The sequence below is a fragment of the Musca domestica genome, unplaced genomic scaffold, assembly GCF_030504385.1.
Source record: "Musca domestica strain aabys unplaced genomic scaffold, Musca_domestica.polishedcontigs.V.1.1 1, whole genome shotgun sequence".
Classification (NCBI taxonomy): Eukaryota; Metazoa; Arthropoda; class Insecta; order Diptera; family Muscidae; genus Musca; species Musca domestica.
The window spans coordinates 2,379,231-2,402,614 of NW_026712114.1; the positions used below are offsets into that span (position 1 = coordinate 2,379,231).

Here is a 23,384-nt window from a genome sequence, read left to right on the forward strand (position 1 = left end):
TAAAATTCCACACTATATGGTCTGAGCGTGAACAAATAAAATACATAAGATATAATTCTTTGTCGTTTGGTCTTCAAAACATATATTTGTTTTTAAAATTGAAAATTTTTAGTCATGTTGGCCTTAAGAACGCACCATTTTTGGTCAGGAGAATTTTAATGATTGTTTTCTCTGAAATATCTAATTTTTTGGTCAGAATTTCCTCTTTTTTTAAATAGTTCTATTCTGTGGTCAAGAAGCCATTTTTTTCGTTAAAAGTCCAAAATTCTGGATCAAGGTCCTAAATGTTTTTCATCAAATCAGCGATTTTTGATCTGAATATACTTGAAAAAGTTTTTCTTTAAAAATCCATGATGTTTGGACAAGAGGTTCTTGTCAAAATATTTGTTAAATACATATATATATATATATATATATATATATATATATATATATATATATATATATATATATATATATATATATATATATATATATATATATATAATTTAATACGGCCAAAACGTGCCTCATCGAAATAACGGTTTCAGACCCGGGGTCTCTTTGGACCAAATCCGTATCGGGACATTTGTCCGTCCGTCTGTCTGTCTGGCTGGTGCGCACGATAACTCTCGAAGGGAGTATCCGATTTGATCCAAAGTTGATACATCGTAATATTATTTTCAAACTTAGATCGAGTTCGGAGATGGGCAATAGCGACCCACCCCTTCTGGTATCTCCCCTACAAAATGTCAAAATTGCCAAAAAATATAATTAATTGCACAGAAAGAGAAAGGATAATCCGATTTTGCACAAACAAATCCTAATATTTTCATCAGCGCTAGGTCAGGTGCGAAAATGAACAATATCGGTCCACTCCATACCTCCCCCACAAAGAGTCAACATATTGAATAATTACAACTCTTATAAAATGTGATGTAGGAGTCCGATTGTCTTCAAATTTTTACACATCCCAATAATTTAATTAACCCAAGGTCTGGTGCCAGCATAGGTCCACTCCTTCTGATACCTCCCTCACAAAAGGTCGAAGTTTTGAATATCCATTAAGCTCATAAAACGCGAAATTAATATGCGATGCACATCTGAATATTGCTATCAACACTGGATCGGTTATAATAACGGTAGAGATCGGACCATTTCTTCAGGTACCTTTCTTAATCCATTATTTGTCATCAGATAAGAGTCAAAGCATATAAAAAGATTTTCCAGATTTTCTGCTTTGGAATTTTAGATTTTAGCTGAAATATTCTTCATTCCTGCTCATATTTTAAGATTAAGTTTTAAAAATTTTACTGTGACGAGGGAGAGTTTTACCCTCTCATGGTATTTTTTTATTCTATTTATTTTTTTTTTTTTCAATATCTCAAATAAGTCTCAATATAAGTTAATAATTCCAAATAAATAATTTATTTTCCATTTTCTTTTATTTTCAGATAACATTTAATTGAAACCACGCTCAAAGGCAATTCAGAAAAGCATCAACTCAACAACAAGTGATTTCTTAAAACAGCTACAGACTTTAGGTTGCAACATCCGTTCGTTTCCATTATAAAGTATAAAAAATTCACCCACAAAAATAAGTAACTTTTTAATGAACATAAAAGAGAATGTAAACAAGACCTTAAAACTATGAAAAAAATGCCTTCCTTCATAATAAAGAAATCTAATTAGTAACAAAATCAACAAAATATAAAAATTAAAACACAGACGGAAGAGCAGAACATCATCAACAACACAATACCAAAGGCACTCGAGAGGAAGCGAAAAAAAAAACTTTAATTTATAGGATATATATAAACAAAAATCATATACACTTTTTGTAATTGTTGTTGCTGTTTGGTCAATTCTTTGCACAATATTCCGCCACTTGAAAATTCCAACAGAACAATGCCTTTAATTGTACAACGGCAGCAGCAACAACAGCAACCACATCACTGCATACTTCAGGGCTCTCAACAGCAAATGCAACAACGCCAGCACACAGAAGAAGACGCTGAGGCATTTGAAGTGGAAGAAAATTGTACATGTGCAGCAACAACAAAAACAACAGCAACTTTAGCTAATAATAAAAATACAAACCAAACCATTATAGAAACAGCCACCGCCACAGCCAGTGCTACAGCCACATCCTCCTACATTAACAAAAACAACAGCAGAATGAATCAAATGCCTTTTAAGCGTGCTGCTGCTCATGTTCACAACATTCCAAAAGTTGTTGCCGATGATGTTGTTGTTGTTGGTATGAGTAAATGCTCCAGCATTGCCATGGATAGCCACAGCAGCACCATCACACCAATTATTGCAGGAGGCAATAGTAAAATGCAAACTGAACTTTCTTTTTATGGTGCTGGCATTCGAACATCAACAGAATTATTGCCAACACCAGCAGCAGCAATACCATCACCACTACCACCATCAACATCGTCCCCATCATCGTCACAGGCCATAATATCGTCAACATCGTCGTTTTTCGCTGGCATTTTGGCATCCAGCATAACCAATACCGCCATTACAACTTCTACCACCACTTCACAGCGCACGGCAACACATTCGACATTAGCAGCACCAGCAGCTGCATCTCTCGCCTCGCCATTGTTGTCCTCATCATCGGCGTTGTTGTTGCTGTCGTATTCGGAAGTGAAGAAGTATTGCCGGCGTTTTTTAACTGTAATTAGTCTCATTTGTTTGCTGCACTCGTGTCTGTTGTGGAATACCGCCGAAGCTGCCATTTCAAATCGAGGTAAGTGTTTTTGTGTTTAGTTTTGTTAATTTTCATGTTTGCATCTCCACAAATTAGAGGGAGAGAGTTGCATTCGCAACTTGTTTGCAAATGTGGCAACATTTTTAGGTATTAGTTTGGAAATGAAAAATTTAACGGTAAGGGGTATTTGTTTCGAAAACTTTTAACTTCACAAGCCTCACAGCAATTGATTTTATATTCTTGCATTGAGACATGGGGCATGGAGGATACGTTAAACAATGTCCTTGAAAACCAGTAAAGAAAGTCTTAAAGTCGGACAGCGCTGACTTTATGATACCCTACACCACTTTGCTAATTTAGTGGAGATCCGCATAACAATTAAAAGTTTTTATGGGAGAATTCAATCATACACGCTATGATTATAATTATAATTTAAAGTTCAAAGGACTAAATATGCCGAAGCATTTGTATCTTTTAAATTCGGACTTGTATTGCTCATTTGGTGCAGAATTAATTTGAAATTGGATAAAAATATATATGGGAGCTATATCCAAATCGGAACCGATCTCGATAAAATTTGGCAAAGATATTTCTGAGCTGTATTTGATATATTTCCCTGAATATCGTTGTTACGGAGTGCATATTACGCCTGTGGATAACAAATATAACAAATCGGATGAAATAGATGTGTGGTACTCACTACAAGTGCGTTTTCAATCTGGTAATTTTCTTTCTTTCAAATCTAGATCGAACTCGAACATAGAACTAGATTTTTTCAGAAAAAATATTTGTCATTCAAAGTATAGAGGGTCTCCTAATTTATTTAAATTTTATTGAGTATCGGATTTGTCAAATTTTCTGATATCACCGCAGAAAAAATTAACCTTTTCCGAAACATATGAATAAGGAGTACTACAATTGGCTAAGTCTTCTCAATATTAACATCAAACTTACCTCGTATGCGAAAATCTAAGATATTACCCATTTCTTCTGGTATAATGCTCTAGATCAATGGTGAAAATGGGATACATCGGTTCACTACTTCCTAATTTTGTCCCTCTAACTATTTTACAAACACTCACTCATCAATCCACAATATATAGAACCGTTTCTCTCTTTTCCCCTAGATTCCGTTACTGCCTTTTTCCTCCTTTTTTCCAAAAATAGGCTTTTTGCCATTTGTCCCTTTTTATACCCTCAGCCATATGGCTAGAGAAGGTATATATCATTTGATGTGGTTAAAACCTGCCTCATCGAAATAAAGGTTTTAGATCAGGAAATTTTGAATCGATCAATCTATGTCCGTCCGTCCGTCTGTATATCTGGCTGCTGCGCACGATAATTTTCAAAGGGAGTATCCGATTTGATCCAAACTTGGTGCGTCGTAAAATTATTGTCAAGCTTAGATCTAGGTCGGCAATGGGCAATATCGACCCACTGCTAGTACTTCTTCTGGTACCTCCCACACAAAATGTCAAAATTTTCAAAGACAAAAAATTTTGCTGCACAGAAAGAGAAAGGATAATCAGATTTTGCTCCATCTTTGCAAATCCAAATATTGGCATCGGTGCTAGGTCAGGTGCGAAAGTGGACAATAACGGCCCACTCCATCAAGTACTTCTTATGAAATGTTATGTAAGTGTCCGATTGTCTTCAAATTACACACTTCGAAAATTTTTATTAATCCAAGGCCTGGTGTGAAGATGGAATATATCGGTCCACTCCACTACTGGTACCTCCCTCACAAAGGGTCAAAATTGCGAATACCCATGAAGCTCATAAAGCGCGAAATAAACACACGATTCCATTTATACTTGGCTCATCCCAATACATGCATGAATACAAAATCTGATATTTAGTTAGTAGAGATCGGACCGTACCTTCTGATACCTCCCCCTCATCATCGGGTTCAAGATTTTGAAAAACAAAACGCTCAAAGATCGCCTAGTTTAGTACTCAATTTTTCAATATTAGTACAAATAAATAACCTTAAAGTACGAATTTCCAAAAATCCCCTTTTATCCCACCCACGAGTTTCGTACTCATGTCTAGGTCATATTGAATTGAAATATTGTGTACCTTCAGTAAAAATGTTCTTTCAGTACGATGATGTTCCATTTTGTAACTTATAGCATATTTAATAACCATAAAAAATTAATTTCCAGAAATCTCACCTTAGCCAAGAACGCCACACCCCCATATCTAGGTCTTATGGGTCACTCACAACAATTGTATACGATTCTGTACTTTAATAACCAATTTGGTACTTTTACTAATTTGCCTAAAAGTAATTTTACCATCAATGATCCTCATGAATTCCAAGACTTTAGATGAAGAAGATTAACCTCGGCTTTTATAATTTTAATTATACCCTACACCACAAGGTGGTCAGGGTATTATGTCTTTGTGCATTTGTTTGTAACAGGCAAAAGGAAACGAGATAGACCCATAGTTCCTTTTGATGATCTGCATAGAATCACATTCTGAGTTGATTTATGCATGTCCGTCCGTCTGTCCATGTATTTTTGTGAACAAAGTACAGTTCGCATTTATTGCCCTATCCAGATAAATTTTGCACAACTCATTTGTTTGGCCCAAGGACAAACCCTATTCAAATTGGAGATTATCGATCAAAATTTCGATATAGCTCCCATTTATATCTTCGTCCTATTTGCCTTTTATTGTTCACCAAACGTGTAATATCAGCCCGAATAGTATGGAATTTTGCACATATAATCAAATTAGGCCTGAAAATAAGTACGCCAAATTTAATCGAAATCGGTTCAGATATAGCTATATCTCCAACATATATATTGTTCATCCGATTTGTTATTTTTGTCCTCCGCACTCTGTAACAACAATATTTGGGGAAATATATCAAATACAACTCAAAACAAGTAAGCAAAGGCTATAGTCGTGCGGGGCCGACCATGTGATACCCTACAACACTAAAATATGTTAGAAGCCTCCTGATGTCAAAATCCATTTTGGAAGATTTCGCTTTTGAAATTATGTCACGGAACACTGCCCAGATATTACTAGCATTTTGACCAGGAACACTTAACCAATATTTACGAACTTCGTCGTGCTGTTAGTTGTAGTGGTCCATTTTACAGCTAAATATAATCCAATGGCCATACATAATGCTAGACTTCTTCCCTGTCCCTAACTTTTTTCTCAGGCGTGTGTTTTTGAATATTGTGCGATCATCTCCAAAAGCAAGAGGTCCCTCTGTATTTCTAAATTTAGACTCATCTATATGATTTGCTTGTCTGGGATATTTGGCTTTATTCGTTAACGAAATCAGCAAAAGTAGTCAGACAAAAGTAGTGGTTCATTCTTCCCGCTGTCCTAAACTCTAACTTCATGCGAGATTTCGTGTCCATTCGTTTCTATTTGTGACTTTATAACGGCTGCAAAATCAGAAACATTTTAGTTGTTGGTCCATTTCAACCCCTAAATATATTGCGGACTTTGAAAACAATAGGCCTAGCCCTTCTGAGCCTAACCCTACCCTTTTCGTGAGGATCGGACGATAATTGCAATCTTTATATAATATCCCAAACCTGTGTTGTAAGGTGGAAAAATATTACAAAATGTATACCTTAATATTATAAGTCAAAATGAAAAAATCGCATGCGATAAAAAATATGAAAAAATAAAAAAATGTCACAAAATACTACAAAATCTATATTAACATCATTTTTGACTTATTTTTATGCGATTTTTTTAGATTTTATACTTTTATGTCAAGAGCGCGTTCTGAATTGGCAAAATATGTCAAAATCGGTCCAGCCATTCTTGAGATATAAGCATTCCATCTAACATTCCTTTCCTTTGTATATACACATTGTATATATTTCGCTATATATATCCGATATATTTACTATCGGTATCTACGTAACGGTCAGAATTGACCTGTTCGTCTATTTATGATTTCGCCGGGACTAAAAATATTCGCGGTTTCATAGAAATTTTGACTTTTATTTAACACAAATGTATAGTGTTTTTCACCCACTAAATATTACCCGATGACCATCAGAATTGGAAGGCTTTTGCCCAGCCCGAAGCTCTAGCCCCATGCCAATTTCCGCGTCGATTGGTCCATAATTGCGACCTGTAGAGCAACTGCAAAATCAAGAAATTTTTCAGTTTTTGGTCCATTTCGACCCCTAAATATTATGCGATCATCTCCAAAAGAAATAGGGTTCTATTCTGACCTTAACCCCACCTCCATTGTAAATTTCGTGAAGATCGGGCCATAATTGCGACCTGTAGAGTGATTACAAATTAACATGGACAGACGGACAGACGGACAGACGGACGGACGGACATACATAGCTAGATCGACTCAGCTCGCCGAGCTAGGAAGATCCATATATACTTTCCTATGTGGGAAACCAATATTTCGTGGTGTTACATAATTTTTGGCCCAATCAAACTTATAATACCCCCAACACATAGTGTTGTAGGGTATAAATACATTTGCTAAATTTTATCGAGATCGGTTCAGATTTGGATATAGCTCTCATATATAACTTGGTCCGATTTACGTTTTATTGTGCACCAAACGTGTAATATTTGCCCAAATAGGATGGAATTTTTACCGAATTGAGTCTAGAAGCTAGTATGTCAAATTTGGTGAAAATAGGTTCAGATATAGCTGTAGCTCCCATATATACTGTTCATCCGATTTGTTATATTTTTGTTGCCCACAGCCGTAATAAGCACTCCGTAACAACGATATTCAGGGAAATATATCAAATACAGCTCAGAAATATCTTTGCCAAATTTTATCAAGAGTGGTTCCGATTTGGATATAGCTCTCATACATATATCAAATGGGCAATACAAGACCGAATTTAAAAGATACAAATGCTTTGGCATATTTAGTCTTTTGAACTTTAAATTATAATTATAATCATAGCGTGTATGATTGAATTCTCCCATAAAAAGTTTTAATTGTTATGCGGAGCTCTACTAAATTAGCAAAGTGGTGTTAAAATGTATTAAAATGTCGGCCCGCCCGACTTTAAAACTTTCTATACTGGTTAAATTTTGAAATTTTGTTTCGGGGTCTCTGATGGAATAAAGAGTATTAAAATTATAAATATCTAAAGAATTACAAAACATTCTTTTTAAGGGCACCAAGTTGTTCAATTTGTCAAAAAAAAATCACATTTTACCATTTCATCTGATTCGTTTAACACTTCTTCCTGCACTCCACTTCCCTTTAAAACATTATTTCTTTATTTTACACCATTATGCTTCATTTCGTTCATTTCATCTTCTTCGGAAAAAAAACCTCATTACCTCGCTTTCTCCCACTACCCACAAACAGCGGAAAAATTGGTCAGCACGTTGCAGCATTTTTGCAGTGATTTAAAATAAGAGAAAAAAAAATCGCTCTCTCTCTCTCCCACTGGGGGAGAGCGGTAAATAACTCTCTATAGGTTGTTAATGTGTTTATTTGTTTTGTTGGTAAATAGAGCAAATAGGGTTAAATGTAAAGTAGGGAAAACATTATCGAGCTTTTCCTCAAGTTCTTGTTTTTGTTTTTCGGAGGGTTTTCGTTTTTCTTCTTGTTGGACAGCGACAATTGTATTGTCTGCTGCAGGTTAATGTTGGATTTTTTTTGGAGGAAGTTTGTTCCATTTATTTCCCAAAAAAAGTTGTTTAAAGTGTATTTGTTAAATTGGGGAAATTTTCGGAATTGGAATTTAATATTAAGTGCTGAAAATGTTGTGGGGAAATTTAAGTTGGTAAATTATCGGGGAGAAACTATTGTTGAGCAAAATGATAATTGAATTTTTTTGTTTCTGCATGAAAACACATTGAAGTGATGTTATTTCAAGGGGTTGTAAAACATGTTGTTGGGGGATACTTGTTGAAGTGGGAAAGATTTAGATAACCCACTTGTAAAAACAATAGCCTATGGCAGAGCTGGTTTAAAGCAAGTTCAATTTTCAATGACTTTTTACGAATGAATAATTAAATAATTATTTAATTATAATATAACATTAGCCAATACAGGGTGAGATGAAAAAAACAGCAACCAAATTTAGATTACTGTCATTTCAAAGCCACTCGTCCGACAGCTGTTTAAATTATTCCAGTGATAGCTCATTATATTGTTTACAAGCGTACAATAGCATTTTTGTGAGAATTTTCCAGAGAAAAAATTATTCGTAATGGAATTCAAGCGTGATAGTGTGATTTCTTTATTTTGGGCTGGAAAAACCACAAATGGCTATCGTTTGAGCACTCCAGCATTTAAATGTGAATAAATCTTTTTTGTCTCGAACCATCGCTCGTTACCGTGATACTGGTAGCATAGCCCGATGTCAAGGAAGTGGACGGAAGAAAACAGCAACATCAGCAGAAATGGTTCGAAAAGTAAAGAAGCGACTTGTTCGTGAGCTTAACATGTCGCAATATTCCATCCGTCAAATATTAAAAAATGAGCTCGGGCTAAAGCCATTGAAATTCCAAAAAGTGCAAGAACTTACACCGCATCGAAAAGAAAATAGACTCAAATGAGCTAAAGAGTTGCTTCGCTTGGCCGAAAGTGCAGAACTGCCGAATTTGGGTTTCTCCGGTGGGAAAACATTCGTTGTACAACAGTTTGCAAACAAAAAAAATGATCGTGTTTACGTGTCAAAGAGGTCAGCTGAAAATGTGCACGTTCGATTGGCCACCAGAACTCAAGCGCCCGCCATGGTGATGGTGTGGGCCGCCATAACAGCCGATGTTCGCTCTCCGCTCGTATTAATGGACTGTGGCATCAGAATAAATGCCGAATATTGTAATCGCAAAATATTCTGAAGGGGGTATTAAAGCTTTGGGCAAGCAAGAATTTTGCCCGCAGACCTTGGACATTTGAACAGGACTCAGTAACCAAGAATGGTTACAAAATGAGGCTCCTCGCTTCATTTCCAGCGAACAATGGCCACCAAAATCTCCGGATATCAATCCGTTGGACTATTGTGTCTGGAGTAATTTGGAAAGCAAGGTTGGCACTAAAATATACCAAATTATCGATCGCCTCCAGCAAGCGCTTCCCTGGGAATGAGCCAAAATACCGCAGAGCAACGTTCTGTCAGTGTGTGACGGTTTCATTGGCCATAATTCGTGCCTAAGATGACCAATTCGAACAAATCTAAATTTATTCTAAAATTTGATGCTGTTTCCGACATTTTTTGCTTAAAAAATTAAAAATTATGGCGTCTGACTTTGTTGCGGTTTATAAAAATTTTCCGGCTATCTTCAATATTTATCTGAGGTCAGAAATATAGAGCCTAAAATTCTAGATTTGTATAGGAAACAGGTGCCATCATTAAATATGAAAAATTTTAAATATTATTTTTTAAATAAAAAAAAATATTTTAAAAGGACGAAAGGGAATCCATATAAATTGAATTGGAATTTCACACTTTTTTTATTGCTTCACAAAAAGTAACCCAACGTAACCCATTTCTTATTAATTTGTCATTTAATTGTTTCCCCAACAACTAACTCTCAGTCCATACCTTAATACCTTGCGTCATGTCAAAAATTTGTGCGTTCCTTTCGCTGCTCTTGACAACAATCATAGGGAAATCATAAGTTTCCAGCAGCCCAAATGTATGTGTGTGCGCTGAATTCAAAACCTTCAAATTTAAAAATAGCGATGGCACATATGTTTGGAATTTTCGAAAATCACCTACACACACTCTCTCACATCACAGCGTCGCACTACAATATTGAATGAAATTCTTAGTATCCCAGATTGATACCAAGGATCCGCGTGGCACACAAAAAAACGCCGGTTCTGGAACAGTAACGAAATCAAATCCGCAAACAAATAGAAAAAAATCCATACAATGCGTTTCATCATAACGTTGTGGGGTTTTTGTCTTGTGACGTCACATGCGAATGGTTGCCATGACTGACAATAATAGCGATATGCATATGCCATGTGAATATCCTTTTTTTTGCGCTCAAAAACGAAAAACATATCTTTCACATGACACACAGCTGCTGCCGCTGCTGCTGCTGTGTGTGTGTATGTGTGTGATTTGTTGCGAATTTATTCATCTTTCTTGTATACCAAAACAAGATGTGTGTTGCTGAACTGCCTGGCTGACAAGTTGAGTTGGGTTTGGTTGGTTGGTTGGCTGCCTGGTCCAATGCTGAAGTTTGATTTGATATATTCATTTGCGGCTTTGTTTTCAAAACACACACACACTGACATCCACATTCAATTGAATTGTTGAACAGCGAAGAGAGTGGGATATTTTTAAGAATGAATGGGTCTTGAAATATGGGAATATATAATAATTTGTGATGTATGAAAAAAAAAAAAACAGCTTACTATAGTTACTCTTAATTTGGTTTTAATTGGCGAGGTGCGGAGTGAGTTCTAGCGGTGCAAAAATATAAGAGATGTCGTGCCAGGATATTAACGATCGAATGTAGTTTAAGTACTAAAATTTCGGAATATGCGCTTCTCTTGATACGTAAGACAACATTTTTGGGAATTCAAACTTAAGGGTACCGAAAAAGGTTCAAAACGCCACTTCTAAGAGAATGGGTAAAGCTAAAGCTGTGAAAATTGTAGTGCGGGACAAAGTTGAAGTGTAGAGGTAATAAATGGCCGCCTTTTCTGAACATTATACTCAAATGGTATCAAACGTACCTGCAACTACTAAATGCTATGCTTTGGTATTGAGCCAATGTATAAAAATTACATTGTGCGACAAAAATAAAACAAAAAATAAAACCAGTAAAGAAAGTCTTAAAGTCGAACAGGACTGACTTTATGATACCCTACACCACTTTGCTAATTTAGAAGAGCTCCACATAACAATTAAAAGTTTTTATGGGAGAATTCAATCATACACGCTATGACTATAATTATAATTTAAAGTTCAAAGGGCTAAATATGCCAAAGCATTTGTATCTTTTAAATTCGGACTTGTATTGCCCATTTGGTGCATAATTAATTTGAAATCGGATAAAGATATATATGGGAGCTATATCAAAATCGGAACCGATCTCGATAAAATTTGGCAAAGATATGTATATCTAAGCTGTATGTCATATATTTCCCTGAATATCTCTGTTACGGAGAGCATATTACGTCTGTGGATAACAAATATAACAAATCGGACGAACAATATATATGGGAGCTATAGCTATATCTGAACCGATTTCGACCAAATTTGACATACTAGCTTCTAGACTCAATTCGATCGTAAGTGCCTAATTTCATCCCATTTGGGCAAATATTAGACGTTTGGTACACAATAAAAGGTTAAATGGATGAAGTTATGTATGGAAGATATATCAAAATCTGAACCGATCTCGATAAAATTTAGCAAATGTATTTCTGCGCTGTATTTGATATATTTCCCCAAATATTGTTGTTACATAGTGCATATCATGGCTGTGGAGGACAAAAACAATATACATGGGAGCTATAGCTATATCTGAACCGATTTCGATCGAATTTGGCGTACTTATTTTCAGGCCTAATTTGGTTGTATGTGCAAAATTCCATATCCGATTATCTCCGATTTCAATAGGGTTCGTCTTTGAGCCAAACAAATTATACAAGGACAGACAGACGAACGGACATGCATAAATCGACTCAGAATGTGATTCTATGCAGATCATCAAAAGGAACTATGGGTCTATCTCGTTTCTTTTTGCCTGTTACAAACAAATGCACAAAGACATAATACCCTGACCACCTTGTGATGTAGGGTATAAACAGAGGTAGCAAGTAGCGCACTTGTAGCGTACTTTTGGAAATTTTCGTACTAAGCAGAGTCCTTGCATTTTACACGTATAGTGTCAAATTTTAAAATAAGTTTAGATTTGTTCGAATGGGTCACCTTTGGCACCTTTGGCACATGCTGCCTGAATGATGCTCTGCGGTGCTTGAGGTGATCGACACTTTGGTATATTTTAGTGCCAACCTTGATTTCCAAAACACTCCAGACACAATAGTACAACGGATTGGAATCCCAAGATTTTGATGGCCATTGGCAGCTGGAAATTAAGCGAGGAAGCTCATTTTGTAACCATTCTTGGGTGGCGCGTGCTGAGTGCGATGGTGCTGAGTCCTGTTGGAATGTCCAAGGTCTGCGGCCAAAATGTTTGCGTGCCCAGGAATTTAATACACCCTCCAGAATATTTTCGCGATAATATTCGGCATTTATTCCGATGCCACGGTCGATTAATACGAGCGGAGAGCAACCATCGGCTTTTATGGCGGTCAACACCATGGCCGATGCTTGAGTTCTCTGATGGCCAACCGAAGGTGCACATTTTCATCTGACCTCTTGCCAAACGCGATAATTTTGTTTGTTTACAAACTGTTGGACAGCGAATGTTTTCTCATCGGAAAAAACCAAATTCGGCAGTTCACCACTTTCGGCCAAGCGAAGCAACTCTGAAGCTCCTTTAAGTCTATTTTCTTTCTGTTGCGGTGTAAGTTCTTGCACTTTTTGGAATTTTAATGGCTTTACCCCGAGCCCATTTTTCAATATTTGCCGAATGGAATATTGCGATATGTTCAGCTCAGGAGCCATTTTTCGGCCATTGCGACGCGGGTCTCGATCAAGTCGCTTCTTTACTTTCCGAACCATTTCTGCTGATGTTGCTGTTTTCTTCCGTTCACTTCCTTGAAATCGGGCTACGCTATCACGGTAACGAGCGATGGTACGAGACACAAAAGATTTATTCACATTTAAATGTTGGAGTACTCTTACGATAGCCACTTTTGGTTTTTCAGCCAAATATAAAGATATCACACTATCAAGCTTGGATTCCGTCACGAATAACTTGTTTTCTAGAAAATTCTCACCAAAATAGTTTTGTACGCTTGTAAACAATATAATGAGCTGTCACTGGAATAATTTTAACAGCTGTCGGATGAATAGCTTAGAAATGAAAGTCTGAAGTTGGTTGTAGTTTTTTCATCTCGCCCTGTATTTGCTAATGTTATACTAAAATTAAATAATTATTTAATGATTCATTCGTAAAAAGCCAATGAAAATTGAACTTGCTTTAAACCAGTTCTGCCATAGGCTATTGTTTTTACAAGTGGGTTATCTAAATCTTTCCCACTTCAACAAGAATTCCACAACAACATATTTAACAACCCCTTGAAATAACATCACCTCAATGTGTTTTCATTCACCCTGTAAGCAATGTTCTTTGGTATGGTAGGGTATCTCATAGTCAGCCCCACCCGACTCTTGGCCTTTCTTTTTTAAATTTCAGAAAAAAAAAATTGTATTAAATAATATTTACCATCATGCCACGAGGCATATACCCTTTTCTGCTTTTAGCCACAAGGATTTGTTTGTGAAATGTTATGTCCCCCCCATCCATCCATCCATCCATCCATCCTAAACGATTATTTTAGTTGAAGTTTTCAATTGATTCCAACTACATGTTTTTGTGTGGCTTTGAATTTCATCAAATATATGTTTCAACAACCACTAACCAACTGTAGTTTCAATGGAACTAAAGTTCTGATGATGGATGGACAGATAGATGGATGTGGTGGTGGTGGTACCTGGTGGTGTACCTCCAAAACGAGCGGCTAAAAACTAGCGGCAAACATTCAAAATCAATGCATTCATTTAAAAAAAGAGTTTCAGTTGCTCTTTGTTTTTTTTTTTTCGTACTCCTTGGTGGAAAATTTTCGGTTATCAATTGTGCGGATCTGAGCATATATAGGAAACATGCAAGTTGGCATCGACTGCGTGAAGGTTTTTCTGTTGTCGTTGTGGGCAAGAAAAACGCCAAAAGCTGGGTACATGTTTTTATGATAAATGGCATAACAAAACGAAAAAAAACTAACACTCTAATATACAGGGAATTCATAATGTCAGGACAAAAAACAAAACGGGAATAGCGACAAACAATGAATCCAAAATGGAAATTGAAAATATCATATTACCCAGAGAGATTTGTAGCGATATTAGAGTATGAAACAAATATATTTGCAATTCAAACTCATACATCACGGGAAGCGAGGGGCCGGGGAGTGGAAGGCAAAAAAAGATACCCATATCCATTCAAGTAAAACCATAGATGGAGCTTATAATCCATGAGTTACAGACACAACAAATCTGGGATATTTTTCCCCATTCGTTTGGTTATGTGTTCGGCTGTGTGTGTGTGGGAATGTCAGACTATCTGCCTGATCGAAATAACAACGTGTTTTTTTTGTATCATCCTCTCGCTCCTTGTTCTTTTATTTCTCTTATTATTTGGGGAATTGGTTTCATTGAATCCTACCTCCAATGGTGGCACATCTGTCGATTTGGTAGCTGTGCATTTCATTGTTACATGAAAATACCAATAGCAATTGTTGGTTTTTTTTCTTGTTGTTGCTATTGTTGTTGGTGATTTCCCGGTATTGTCTTTATCCATCTATCTATGCTACGTTCAATATTTCTACATCGAACACCAACCACTACAAGTGTGATTTAACCGTTAGCAAATAGAATGTCAATCTGACTAATAAATAACTTTGGAGGATTTGTGGCACAAGGAAATACCAAGATTACTATCAGCATATATATCCACAATCCATATGTTGCAGCTTTAGCTTTTACTATTGCCATTGTAGGTCATACCGCCACCGGTAGCTAGGGACTTCAATTTCAAGACAATTTTGATTGGTATGTGATATGGGTGAGCAAGGACGAACAAAAAAAAAAAAAGGATGCCAACCAACAATCGAGGAAAATTGAATAAAAAATATTTTTTAATGGATATTCCGAGGTGAAGTAAAAAATATGCAGTGCTTGTCATGCATATCGAAATGTCAAAATGGGTGGAGGTGTAGAAAATGGATTTTATAAAGGAATTTTCAATTAAAAATTTAAACTAAAATTTCGAAAGACGGTTTAAATTATCGTATTCAGAAGCTGATCTATCCGTAGAAGACATTTAAACCGCTATCTATTTAGAGACGCCATTGGGATGCCGGATTTGGGTTTTTGGTCTTTTTGGGGTCCTTTTTGCAGATTTTTTTTTTTTTTTTGAGTTTTCTTTGTCCAGAAGACCTGGGATGACTCCTTAGTAGAATATACTTTTGGAGGATAACTTGAAAAGAATTTTTTCTGAGAAAAAGGCCTAGGCGGGAGTTATTTTCTACAAACAAATTTGAAAGGCCTTCAACATAAAGTAGACTTCCAAAGGTATTCTATAAACGATAGAACTCTCAAAATATTTAATTTAATAATTGCTTCTAAGGTCGCCCACTTTGTCATTCTCTAAATTAATGATTGTCAGAGTTCTTCTTTGTACAGAGAATCTAAAAATACCTATGTTTCAGAGCTGACCCAGCCTTAGCACGAGGACCCTCATGCAAAATTTTTAGATTCTAGCTAAGTACGTAGTACATTTTAGAATATTTCGTACCCTTTTGGTACGAATTTTCAAAAATCCAGCATTATCACTCACCTACGCACCAAGACTGGACCTTGTGCAAAATTTCTAGATTCTGGCTTCAGCCGTACTATCGTCAGCCGTTTCGTCTGGGCGTTGATTCTCGGTCAGTCAACCAGTTACAACTACTTTTTTATTTATATGATTATGTTTATTTTCGGGGTGTTTGCATTCTTGAAAATTCCCTGAGGTCTTTGCGAAAAAAATACTTATACTTATAGGTCCTCTATTTACGGAAAACTTCCGAAGAAGACATGCAGGGGCGTTTTCTTTATAGGAGACCTTAATAGGTTTCCTTTTTATACCCTACACCACAAGGTGGTCAGGGTATTATGTCTTTGCGCATTTGTTTGTAACAGGCAAAAGGAAACGAGATAGACCCATAGTTCCTTTTGATGATCTGCATAGAATCACATTTTGAGTCGATTTATGCATGTCCGTCCGTCTGTCTGTCTGTTCGTCCGTATGCCCATGTATTTTTGTAAACAAAGTACAGTTCGCAATTATTGCCCTATCCAGATAAAATTTTGCACAAATCATTTTTTTTGGCCCAAGGACGAGCCCTATTAAAATTGGAGATATCTTCGCCCGATTTGCATTTTATTGTGCACCAAACGTATAATATCAGCCTGAGTAGTATGAAATTTTGCACATACAACCAAATTAGGCCTGAAAATTAGTATGCCAAATTTGATCGAAATCGGTCCAGATATAGCTGTAGCTCCCATATATAATATTCATCCGATTTGTTATTTTTGTCCTCCGCAGCCGTAATATGCACTCTGTAACAACAGTATTTGGGGAAATATATCAAATACAGCCCAGAAATAGCTCCCATATATAATTTCCTCCGATTTACCTTATATTGTGCACCAAACGTCTAATATTTGCCCAAATGGGATGAAATTTGGTACTTACGACCGAATTGAGTTTAGAAGCTAGTACGTCAAATTTGGTGAAGATCGTTTCAGATATAGCTACAGCTCCCATATATACTGTTCATCCGATTTGTTGTATTTGTTACCCACAGCCATAATATGCACTCCGTAACAACGATATTCAGGGAAATATATCAAATACAGCTCAGAAATATCTTTGCCAAATTTTATGGGGATCGGTTCCAATTTGGATATAGCTCCCATATATATCTTTATCCGATTTCAAATTAATTGTGCACCAAATGGGCAATACAAGCCCGAATTTAAGAGATACAAATGCTTCGGCATATTTAGTTCTTTGAACTTTAAATTATAATTATAATCATAGCGTGTATGAGTGAATTCTCCCATAAAAACTTTTAATTGTTATGCGGAGCTCTATTAAATTAGCAAAGTGGTGTAGGGTATCATAAAGTTGGCCCCGTCCGACTTTAAGACTTTCATTACTGGTTTTTGTCTTAAGAAGACCCTTTAGAGTTCGTATGCTCCATACAATTATTCTTTCTTCAGGAAGACGTTAAAATGTCTCCAGTCTACCAATAAATCTGTCATTATTGTTGCTTAAAGAACTTCTCCCGTGGTATTAAATTTACCATGCAAACTTAGCAACAACAACAACCGGAAATAAAGTCATCTTCACATTTCTTTTGCTTCCCATGCACGTAGTATTGTTTTCCATCAACATGTTTCTTCTATTTGTTTTATTGTTTTTTAAATGCCCATAAAATAAAAAAAACTTATAGAACACTTTGCCAAGAAGAAACCACCTAACATTCTTTTCATACGCTTTTAATTGTTTAATGTTGGCAACAACATTTGAGAGAAAAAAAAAAACACAGAAAACTTCCACAACAATAAAAGAAACAACAAAAATTCTACTACTACTACTCAAAACAATTGAAGATCCCATTCAAATTTACCCAAGTCGTAGGACTCTGTGGAATTAACGCGAGCTCCACCACTAGCCTGAATTAAGTATAATAATTGTTAAACACACACACATACACACATGCACGCACGCTTCGCAGTGGCATATGAAATGGAAACTTTTTGCCTTTTGTCTTAATGCCAGAGAACAGAATGTTGACAATGAATTGATGAGGAGAGGGGAAAACACTCGCATATGAAATATGAACATGTATATCTTAGTTGGCTGCCTGGAAAAACATCATCAACTCCCCCATTGCTGTTGTCAACATCAACAACAGCGGCAGCAGGAGCAGCAACATCATCATCATCATCTGGCAAAATGGGTGAAACGTAGCGTAAAGTCAAACAGGAAGCTTAAACAATGGCATGCGAACTGTAAGTCTGTGTCGAGTCATGACGTTGCGACGCACCGCACCATACCCGTACCATATCATACCGTGCGAATTTCGCCAAGTTAAAAAGCAAACGGTGCTTGCAGGAGTATTAAAAGTTAAACACTAACATCCGTAGCTTAAATAGACCAACAGACATGCACATACATAAATACATGTGTATGTGTGTGTGTGTGTAGTATGCCATGTGTGGTTATTTGTCTTGACGTAGCCATAGTATACCTCATTTCTGGCTAAGTTTGCAGTTGTAAAACTGCTGAAGGGGGAGCCAACTCACTTTTAACAATGTTAAAGTTAAGAGGCTTGTCAAAAAATAAACAAAGAGGTCTACGAAAGATTTGTTGGAAAAAAATTACGGAATTTAAATATTTTATAAATTTAATTTTTTGACCATAAAGATTTTTTAAATTAACCAGGACCATTACATAAAAAATTCGAATTGAAAAGAATCAAATGTGAAATCAATTTCCTATAATTGCTGGGAAGAGGAGGAGAATCGAATTAAAAAAAGTACATAAATCTCCATTCCATAAACGGATAAAGAATATATGGGGGCTGAAGCTAAATATGTCCCTTATACATCCACAACAGTCGCTTGTAAACCGCAAGAATAATGAAATGCATGTACCTCCTGATCAACAGCGGGTGAGTTATTAAGATTCTCGTTATCTTTTATAGGAAAACTGAAAAAATTGTAAATTTCCCACAAAGGATTTGTATGAAACAAAAAAGTATCTCAGAGAGAGTCCTGACTTTCCAAAGATCTTCACAGAATGATAAAAGTTTCCCCGCGCTACAAAATCGGTCCCGTGGAAATAACGAATTTAAACTCCATATTTCTTTGGACGAAATCTGGTTTAGTGTATTTTAAATTGATTGATTAAGTCGCTTTCAAAAATAGGTCATACCAGCCCAATATTTTGAAGGACAATCACAAGCGACGTTATCCGCCAGATCTCCTATCCAAAATCCCTAAAATTAAGTAATTCCGCTTTACGGGGATATATATGGAGCTCGAAACATCAAAAAACAGATGAGTTGATTGGAAATTTGTATCGATATCTTGGCTGCTATACCAACGTTTTATAATATTATTATCAAACTTAGATCGAGTTCGGAGATGGGCAATATCGGTCAACTCCCTTTAGTACCTCCCCTTTCAAAAACAAAAAAAAAAATACTCCACAGAAAGATAAAGTATAATTCGATTTTGCTCCAATTTTTCAAATCCTAATATTTGCATCAGAACTAATAGATGTTAAAGTTGGAAGAATTTAGTAGAAATGTTAGGGTAGAAGAAATTCAAAATAAACTGACGTGGCATTGCATGAGAGCTATGAAATGGTACCTATTATTATTTAGCGAAAATGGACAATATCGACCCACTCCCCCTCAAAAGGTCGACATTTTCAAAAATAAATTTACTCCACAGAAAGAGAAAGTATAGTTCGATTTTGCTACAACTTTGCAAATCCTAATATTTGCATCAGTGCTAGGTCAGATGCGAAAATTGACAATATCGGTTCTCTCCGTCAAGTACCTTCCCTACAAAAGGGTCAATATTTTGAATAATTATAGCACTTATAAAATTTGATGTAAAACTACGATTGTCTTCAAATTACATTCGTCTCAATATTTTTATTTACCCAAGATGTCGCGTGAAGATGGAATATACGTTCTTCTCCCCTTTGGTATCCCCCTCTCAAAGGGCCAATTTTTTAAATATCCATGACGCCTAGAAAACGCGAAATTAACATCCGATTCCATTCAGACTTGATACATCTCAATATTTCCATTAACACAAGATCTGTCATAAAGATGGTAGATATCGGAACATTTCTTCTGGTACCTCCACCACTAAGGGTAAAATTTTTGAATAACCAAAACGATTATAAAATCCAAAATAAGCATTCCGCTCTCTTCATATTTCATACATCCCATTATTTCTACTAACATAATATCTGCTGTGAAGTTGAGATGATATATCGGTCCACTCCTTCTGGTACCTCACACAAAAAGGCTCAAAATTTGGAATATTTGTAAGTCTACTAAAATGTGATGTAGGAGTCCGATTGCGTCCAATTCGCACTAATTACAATATTTTTATTAACTTAAGGTCTGGTGTGAAGATGAAATATATCGGTTCACTTCTTCTCGTATCTCCCCCACAATTTTAAAACTTTAAATACCCACGAAGCCCATAAAACGTGAAATTAACCTCCTATTCCATTTAGACTTGGTACATCTCAATATTTCCATCAACCCAAGATCTGTTATAAAGATGGTAGAGATCGGACCACTTCTTCTGGTACCTCTCCCATATAGGGTTCAGGATTTTGAAAAACAAAACGCTCCAAGAAAGCGAAGGATGGAAGTAACCTATATAGTCCAGACCTAGCACTTCGCAATATTTATATCATATTTATTTAGGTTCGATTCGAAATAGACAATATTGGCCCATTCCTTTGGACCCATAGAGGGTCAACAATTTGAATAGTCATAGCAGAAGTCAAAATATATTGAAATAATCGAGCATTGTCGGCAAACCGACTGATACTTTTCAACTTTTAAATTTAATAATTTTTCAGAATTCCCTGAAGATTTCTTACAACTTTCACTGCCTAATAGCTAGTCGTGGTTGTCAAAAATTCCAAATGGATTTAAAAAACTCGGTTTGTAGATCAAATCTTCTAAGAGTTTCGGATTTCTAGCCCTAACCTAGTAAGGCCTACATATCCTTGGTCGTAATTTTTTTGTTCGGAAAAATTATGCATAAATTTCCTTGATATATAATGGAAACGGAGATTTCTTCTCTTTAGTGACTTATAGTAAAAATTGATGAAGAATATTTTTGTCCTCCATACCATCCTTCTGAAATGATGATTCCTAAGGCAAACTTGCAAGTACTTACACGGCAACGGAAAGAAAATAGACTCAAAAGAGCTAAAGAGTTGCTTCGCTCGGCCGAAAGTGGTGAACTGCCGAATTTGGTTTTTTACGATGAGAAAATATTCGTTGTCCAGCAGTTTGTAAACAGACAAAATTATCGTGTTTTCTTGCCAAAGAGGTCAGCTGAAAATGTGCACCTTCGGTTGGCCACCAGAATTCAAGCGCCGGCCATGGTGATGATGTGGGCCGCCATAACAGCCTATGGTCGCTCTGCGCCCGTATTAATCGACCGTGGCATCAAAATAAATGTCGAATATTTTTGCGAAAATATTCTGGAGGGTGTGTTAAAGCCTTGGGCACGCAAACATTTTGGGCACAGACCTTGGACATTCCAACAGGACTCAGCACCATCGTACACAGCACGCGCCACCCAATGGTCACAAAATTAGGTTCCTCGCTTCATTTCCAGCGCACAATAGCCTCCAAAATTTCCGGATACCAATCCGTTGGACTATTGTGCCTGGAGTATCTTGGAAAGCAAGGTTGGCACTAAAAAATACCAAAGTGCTGATCACCTCAAGCAAGCGCTTCGTTGGGAATTGGCCAAAATACCGCAGAGCAACATTCGGACTGGTTTCCTTTTGAAGCCCATAATTCGAGTCAAAGATGACCAATTTGAACAAATTTAAGCTCATTCCAAATTTTGATGATATTTCCGACATTTTTTGCTTTCGGATGTGTATTTTGTTGACCGATGTTGAGATTATTCAAAATGGGTTTATTGGGCTTTTTTGGTCAGGTTAATTAAATGAAAATAAACGACGTTTCGTTGGCTTGTTTCCATAAAATTTTTTATTTCAATAAAATTTAAAAAAAAAAAAATATGTTAAAATTATGACGTTTGACTTTGTTGTAGATTTTTTATGTCACCCTCTATATATAGTGGCTCTTTAAAGGTTTTTTGTCTGTTAAAGGTTTTATCCTTTAAGACCTAAAAACAGTTCTCTTTAGGTGAAACACGTACGATATCCCTAGAAGTTTTGCTAATTTCATTAAAAGTGAATGCTATAATCATCACCCACATCCTTCAACTTCCCCTTTTTACCACCACCCCTCGCAAAATTCCCTTTATCTCATTTAAACATTTCCTTCTATTCGTTTTACTACCAACGCCACCTTTAAAGTTTTAACGTTCACCATTTCATCCGGCATGTTTTTATCTTTTGGCCGTTTCACTTTTTATTGTCGCTCATTTCGTGTTAAAGCGATGTTGGCGGCATTCACTGCACCCAAGATGTTTTCGTAAAACCAACACCTTTTTCTGTTTTTACCGAATTTCGTGAGCATATTTAGAGGATTTCTATTTCAATTTATGCTAATTTTTGTGTACATTCTAGCGAAAAATGTAAATCATTTAATCCTCCCAAAAAGAAAATGTTTACTTTACAAAGTTTTGTGTTTTCTACGCTTGTTTTTTCGAAAACAGGACAGGTGTAAAGGACATAAAAATGAGTTTTGATGCATATCCGTGAATGAAGAAGAATAATGTATTGTTACAATTTAACATAACATTTGTAGGAAAACTTAAAGCTGCACATTTTTTAAGAGCGGGTGTTAAAGTTGTAAGGACGAGAAGAAGAAATTTACAAAAAAATGATGTAGCATTGCTTGAGAGTTATGAAATGGTACCCAAACGGACTTCCTATAATAATTTAGCTTAGATTTTGAATTAGCAGTATATTTCGCTTCCATGATTGTTAGCAACAGCATTTTATAGTTAATAAAATTAGATTTGTATGGAATTTATATATTAATGAAAATAGCATCGATCTGATCCGGACTATTCTTGATAAAAACACAATGAATATTAAAAACTACCACCAAATTATTATACCCTTCGCCATACGGCTAGAGAGGGTATATATCATTTGATACGGTCAAAACGTGCCCTAGGTCTCTTTGGACCAAATCCGTTTCACGACATTTGGATTCGTTCTAGCGATGTCTGTCCATCTGTTTGTTGTTGTTGTTGCAGCTCATACATTTATGTTCGTTCGGTTTCCATTTTTCTGACTCCAT

General features: G+C 36.1%; 1 protein-coding gene across 1 annotated transcript in view; it reads left to right on the forward strand.

Moving 5' to 3' along the window:
- The window catches only part of LOC101899910 (protein sax-3), a 441,441-nt gene that overhangs the window by 107,010 nt on the left and 311,047 nt on the right, over positions 1-23,384 (forward strand). Inside the window, exon 2 of the mRNA XM_059132110.1 lies at positions 1,434-2,740. Coding sequence (XP_058988093.1) covers positions 1,888-2,740 — 853 coding nt within the window. The 5' untranslated portion in view covers positions 1,434-1,887. The remainder of the gene's footprint in view (positions 1-1,433; positions 2,741-23,384) is intronic.